The 6,814-nt window shown below is 46.8% G+C and overlaps 1 protein-coding gene across 2 annotated transcripts in view; it reads left to right on the top strand.

The window, feature by feature from the left end:
- The first annotated feature begins 224 nt into the window (after positions 1-224).
- The window catches only part of PSMD11 (proteasome 26S subunit, non-ATPase 11), a 32,342-nt gene continuing 25,752 nt past the window's right edge, over positions 225-6,814 (top strand). Inside the window, exons 1-2 of one of the 2 annotated variants that reach the window (XM_081110653.1) lie at positions 228-350; positions 2,942-3,043. In XM_081110653.1, the coding sequence (XP_080966779.1) occupies positions 260-350; positions 2,942-3,043 (193 nt within the window). In that variant the 5' untranslated portion in view covers positions 228-259. Of the gene's footprint in view, positions 351-2,941; positions 3,044-6,814 lie in introns of both variants that reach the window. The other variant, XM_081110654.1, reaches the window with a different exon arrangement.

Below are 6,814 nucleotides of genomic sequence, written 5' to 3'. Positions count from 1 at the left end.
GAGCTCCCATTGCTAGGCACGTCCTCTTTTAGTCGCGGGCAGGCCGCTAGGCGGTGTCGGGGAGCCATCCGCCCACCGGCGAGCAGCCCCGCTCTCATCCTCACCCTCCACCCGTCTCGCCGGGCGTAGAGACTACAACTCCCGTGGTGCTCTGGGAGGGGAGGAGGGGGAGCCACCTCGGGGGAGGGGCACGGAGGCGGGTCTTCCGGGCGTGTGTTTCCGGCGTCGGCCGCGGCCCGGACAGTGTGAGAGCTGTAAGATGGCGGCGGCGGCGGTGGTAGAGTTCCAGAGAGCCCAGTCTCTACTCAGCACCGACCGGGAGGCCTCCATCGACATCCTCCATTCCATAGGTAAAGGCAGCCGCGCCCCCTCCCGGGCCCTGCTGTCCCCGCGCGGCCGGTGTCGGTCGGCGGCGGCGGAGCGGGGCCGCGCGAGCCGGTTCTGGCGCTGCTGACTCACTGTGTGTGTGTGAGGGGGGCCGGGCCGGGGGCACAGGCCGCTCGGGGCTCCCTGGAGACCCCGGGGTCCCACGCCGGCGGGAAGCCCCGAGACAGCCCCGGCGTCCGCTGGCGGGCTGCTGACTCACCGTGGGCTCCGTGCGGGGCGGGAGAGCGGGCCGAGCCGGGGCCGCACCACTCCCTGGACTTGTCTCCCGCTCTGGCCCAAGCGAGCCGCCGGGACCCGGAGCAGCGCCGGCGGCGTGCTTGCTGCCGCCCGGCCACCCGGTCGGAGACCCTCCAGGGGAAGGGCCCGGCCGAGACCCGCTGTGGACAGGCATTTCCCGCCGTCGTTATCAGCACCGCCAGGTCCGGGTGGGAGCGGGAGCGCGAGCGCTCGCTCTTCCTCGGAGTTTCCTTGCACGGGACGCTGGGAGCTGCTGCTGCTCCCCGGACCGCGGCGGTAGGCTCCGCGGGAGAGGGGGCCTCCTCCTGCTGGGGGTGTCCCGAGGGGGCACACGCCGCGGGCTGGCACTGGGGGTGAGGCGGTGGCCGCCGCGATCCTTGGCCCCCGGGTGGGGTGTAAAGAGCGCGATGTTGGGGTGGCACCGTCGGGCCGGAGGAGGTGACTCATCGCCCTTCTCTCCCCTGTAAAGGCTGGAAGTGAGTTAGGGAGTTAGTTGTGCGCCGCGGAGTTCAGGGAACTCGGGGGCCGGCCGGCTGCCCGTCGCTGGGAGAATGGAAGGAAAACACCTGAACACCGGCATAGTGAGTGGTCGTACACTTGGCACACGGCGGGGAGGCTGCAGTGGGAGCCCGGCCAGCCCCTTCCGACGGGTTTCTGCCAGGCTTCAGGTGTGAACAGAGAGAAAAGCATGATGACCGAGAATGCTTTTCATGTGCAGTCATGACGGGTTCAGCGAGGACTAGGGCCTGAGCCAGCTCTGCACGGCGCACGCAGGGGTGCGATCTTCTAACGGAGCCGGAGCGGATTTGATGCGGATCAACAAGTAGTGGGAGAATGCACGTGTGTGGGGGACCTCCAGGAGGCTGGCTTTTCTGTTGACTGACTGGTCTGAAATTGGTATTCCTAGCTGCGTGGAGGAAGGACGATGGCAAGGTCCTGATGTCTTTATTCTTGGGGGTCCTGGAGGCAGAGGGGTCCTCCTCCTGGGAGCCAAGGTGCCTTTGTGAGTGGATGATATTGGTAAATATCGGGTGTTTCCTTTGGAAGTTCTGATCTTGACTTATCGGTTGCAGTTGCAGAGCCAGAGCCATCGCAACCCCTGTTGTATGTGTATTTTTATTCTGTGGACACACACTCACATTTAGAACTACTGTGAGCAGCACAGGTTTGAATTTTTTCGTGCCTAGCGGTTTGTCCTTTATGAAATGGGAATGGTAAACTGTAAGGTGAGGATCTCTTGCTTGCCCACTACCCAGGAGAGAGTTCCCTGAAAGCGTCCCTGTCAGAGCTGGAGTCAGGATGGGTGACAGCCCTACTTTTCCCGGACTCCATGATGGAGTTTCAAAGTCTTGGTTTTTGTCAAGTCATGATGCTTGTCAGACAAGTGGTAACTGGTGAAGCTCACTCAGATTACCTCTGCACGTTTGGAGAGGCTATGCAGTGTTCCGGATGTAGACTAGTTATGAGCAGTCGAAGGTGGAAGGATAGCACAAAGTTATTTTAACAGGTCCTGAGTCCATTAGGACGCGGCATCCCTCCTACCGATCACACGGGAGCTTTGAGAGGGTTGTTTTTCCTGAATGGCTTTGTAGAGCTGCGTACCCCTAGCACCCGCCAGCGGAGGCTTTCACGGGCCTAAAGTTTACTGGGAGACTGTTTATCCTCACCTGAGGATATTTTTTCCATTGATTTTTTTTTTTTTTTTTTTGGAGAGAGGGAAGGGGGCGAGGGAGGAAGGGAAAAAGTGGGGGGGGGGGGTGGGGGAGAGAAATCGATTGCTTCCTGCACATGTCCCAACCTGGGTTGGGGATCGAACCTGCAGCCCAGGTATGTGCCCTTGACCAGGAATGAAACTAACCACTCTGATGTGCGGGCTGATGCTCTAACCACTGAGCACACCAGTAGGGTGGTTTATTGAAAGACTTTTGACTTTATAGTCATTAGTAACGTGGTCATTTGATTTTAGTTTGTGGCAGGTAAATGCACAGATATGTTGAATATTTTCACAAAACAGTGCCTAGCCTGGGGCTTACTACCATGAGTATGAAGAACTTGTTTTGTTTGAATTTTGTCTTAACCAAATGACTGCAACAGAAATCTCAGTGTATGTGGGCAAGGGAAAGTCTGATAGAATGAAAGGCACATTTAAAATAAAAGAGAAGAATCTATTATGATGTACATGATTTTTCTGCTTTTTTTTAAGCTTTCGAATTTGTCTTTTGGTAACTGAGTTTGTAATTGGCCTTGTGAGGGTGAAATTTCCTTTAGTCTGCATTTTTTGTCAGAATTTTAAGAGGTTTTGATTTTCTTCTCCCAGTGAAGCGTGACATCCAGGAGAATGATGAGGAGGCAGTGCAGGTCAAAGAGCAGAGCATCCTGGAACTGGGGTCTCTCCTGGCAAAGACTGGACAAGCTGCTGGTAAGTGCTACAAATGGATTGCTTTCTCCTTTTACCTGTAATGCTGGGTGAAGTTGCAATTTTTTGTTGAAGGAACATAGGAGCTTCACTTTTTTAGCAAGAGGTTAAGTGGCCTTTAAATTCAGTTCTTTCACGGGAAAGTTTTTTGTTCTGCAGCTGCAGGAAAAGCTGTTCCTCTTAGATTCAGTGATCTGGGATTAGGTTGTGGTTTGAATTTTAGCTGTATTCCCACTCATACAGGCAGCAGCAATAGCAGAGCAGTCTTCAGTGATTTCACTGAGCAGCTCTGATTTATTTAAGGTGGGTAGTGACTTTAGGCTCCCAGTGTGTAAATGACTAGGGATTTTGCATGTAAGTAAGTAACTTAATGTCCTTTTTTTCCTGCTACAGGATGGGTCAGACATTAAATGGGAAGAGCCTTCCCAAGATTTCTTAATTGATACCTATGTCTTTGTGCATGTCACTGCCCAAACATTCTAGTTGTGATTGAACCATTGACTTTCTAGGCTTCAAATGGTGATGGATATGTCCTTAGAATAAGATTCTTGTTGACCATGAAGGGCCTTTGACTAGTAAAGTGGTAATAGTAGTCAGAGAAGCCCGCTTAAACTTAAGATGGATGATTTTTGGTGACCTTACAGTGAATTTAGAGTTTATCTGATTAGAATGGATTAAGCTCTGGTAGGTGACCTCATGAATTACTTTTCCCCAAATTATGTTGTTATCCAAGAGAATGTTAGGTGTAAGATAGCAAAACTTCCTGAACTTGAGAATTAAGATCTTTCCCAATAAAAGATGACAAATTATTAGGCTAAATCAATAGAAAGTTGTGTGAAGTTGGGAGGATATGTTTCTGTGGGTCTTTATCTTACTTAAAATATCTATAATAAGCCGAAACCGGTTTGGCTCAGTGGATAGAGCGTCGGCCTGCGGACTGAAAGGTCCCAGGTTCGATTCCGGTCAAGGGCATGTACCTGGGTTGCAGGCATATCCCCAGTAGGAGATGTGCAGGAGGCAGCTGATCGATGTTTCTCTCTCATCGATGTTTCTAACTCTCTATCTCTCTCCCTTCCTCTCTGTAAAAAATCAATAAAATATATTTAAAAAAAATATCTATAATAAGAAAAATAGCCTTAGCCGGTTTGGCTCAGTGGATAGAGCATCGGCCTGCAGACTGAAGGGTCCTGGGTTCGGTTGTGGTCAAGGGCACATCCCCAGATTGTAGGCTCGATCCCCAGTAGGGGGCGTGCAGGAGGCAGGTGATCAGTGATTCTCTCTTATCATTGATGTTTCAATCTCTCTCTCTCTCTCTCTCTCCCTCCCTCCCTCCCTCCCTCCCTCCCTCCCCCCCTTCCTCTCTGAAATCAATAAAAATATATTTAAAAAAAGGAAAAAAAAAACCAGTGAAAATAACCAAAAGTCTTTTAAAAAAATACAAAACAGCTTTTGAGTGCTTACAATGACCTACTTACTGGTTATTTTATTTTATTTATTTATTTTTAATCCTCACTCAAAGATATTTTTCCATTGATTTTAGAGAGAGTGGAACAGAGAGGGAAAGATAGAAATATCGATGTGAGAAAAACACATTGATTGCTTGCCTCCTGCATGTGCCCTGACCAGGGCTGGCCGTCAGGGCCAGGGAGAAACCTGCAACTGAGGTACATGCCCTTGATTGGAATTGAACCTGGGATCCTTTGGTCTGTAGGCCAACCCTCTCCTCACTGAGCCAAACCAGCTAGGGCTAGTTACTGTTTTAAGCACAAACATGGTTTAGCTTATTGAATCCTTGACATCTCCATAAGGTAGATTCTCTTATCTATTTACACCTGAGGAAACTGAGCACAGGAAAGTTACTGTCTTACTTAAGGTCTATCAGCTAGTATGTGAGAGAGCCAGGATTTGAGCCCATGGAGTCCTATTACAGAGTTCATGGCCTCATGGTGTAATGTGGTTTTTGCTCCCCATAGTTATCCCCTTATGGATTATCAGTGGTGGGTGGTGTGTTTTTTTATTTTATGTTGACTTCCCTCCTATTTAACACAGGTATGGATTCTTTTTGCCCGTCAGTTAATGTGAGCTTTGGAGTTAGAGAATAGTTTTGATAATTAGTCCATACAAAATATTATTAACAAGGTCATTTTCTTGAAAGAATTATAGAACCAAGTGAAATGATTTAAGATTTTTCTTTTTTTTTTAAAATATATTTTATTGATTTTTTTACAGAGAGGAAGGGAGAGAGATAGAGAGTCAGAAACATCGATGAGAGAGAAACATCAATCAGCCACCTCCTGCACATCTCCCACCGGGGACATGCCCGCAACCCAGGCACACGCCCCCGACCGGAATCGAACCCGGGACCCCTCAGTCCGCAGGCCGACGCTCTATCCACTGAGCCAAACCGGTTTTGGCGAGATTTTTCTGTTACTGAAACATCCAAATGTCTTTCCCTGTAGTAGCATAGATAATTAGAAACGGCATGTAGTATATAGTCAGTGCTTCAGAAAATTTATCCCAAAATGTTAATTGTTTTACTTGAAATTTCCTTTTTCATGCTTTACTCTCTTCTTATTCCTTGCCCTCCCTTCCTTGTAACCCATACCTGAGAAGTTTAGAAGTGTACTGTTAATCCCATTGGAATTTAACAGGTGAATCATAAGAACTTTTAAAAACTTGTTTTCTAAGGAAGAGTGAGAATATAGGTATATACAATAGAAACCCTAAGGAAGTCTTGGGGCCTGAATTCATTTACCTTATTTAGCTATTAATAATTGATAGGCTTGTATTGTTTTCTTTGATTTGGAGATTTCTGAGAACAGAAAATATGTGTTTCATGAATCTTCAATTTTTATGCGTTTAATACATGGCTAACACTGTGCTAAGTACTCTATTCAAAAAGTTTTAGATAGGGTCTTTGACTGACAGCACTCATTTTGGGACTTAGTGAATCAGGCTGTGTCCTGTGCAAAGTCATGATAGAAAGTATTGCTGAATATTATCAGACATGGTGCCTAAGTGCAAGGTCTGCAGATTTCATAGCCTGGGACTATGAAATTATGTTGAGTTCTGTGAGGCTTTAAAAGGGAAGTTCTGATCATATAATTGCAAATAATCTCAGAATAGGAGGAAGAAGTTATATGATTCTGTGGAAATTTAAAAATTTAATTTAGTATATGTGAACATGGAAAGAAACAGGGAATATAACTAAGAATGAATAAGAAACAATAGTAGGCTAAAATAAAAAATGAATTGAGTCTTTTGGCAACTAAGAGGTTATTTGTTTCTCTGTTAGTGTGAAGAGAATAACACACTCAGTGCTTGGAGAAAATACTGTCATGCTAGCAGGTGCTAAAGAGAAGGCACACTGCTTAGCCCATGTTTTGCTTCTGCCTTTTCCAGGAAGGAAAATGGTTTTCAAAAAAGAAAAAGATAGAAATAATACCAGAAAGAATTAAAGCCAAGGTAGGTGAGAAAAGAGAGAGCAGCAGATAGTCTCTTTAAATAAGTTCTAGGCTCTGACATTTTCTGTCTTTTATTATCAAAAGAATAGTTCTAACAGATATATTTATACAGCCACTGTTATTATTTTGAGAAAAATCATGGAGGATGGAGAGATATAAGAAAACAGTATGGATGAACATTATTCCACTTTTCAAAAAGGCAATAAAAAAATACTAGACACGATAAACTGGTAATCATCAGTAAAGTTCTGGGACAGATTATTTGATAAGTATGTTTTAATCGCTTAGAACTGTGGGTTTATTAAGATTA

This window comes from Myotis nattereri, assembly GCF_964212035.1.
Source record: "Myotis nattereri genome assembly, chromosome: 16".
In the NCBI taxonomy this organism is placed as follows: Eukaryota; Metazoa; Chordata; class Mammalia; order Chiroptera; family Vespertilionidae; genus Myotis; species Myotis nattereri.
Note: the sequence above shows the minus strand (reverse complement) of the source record. Positions and strands in the feature narration are given on the sequence as shown.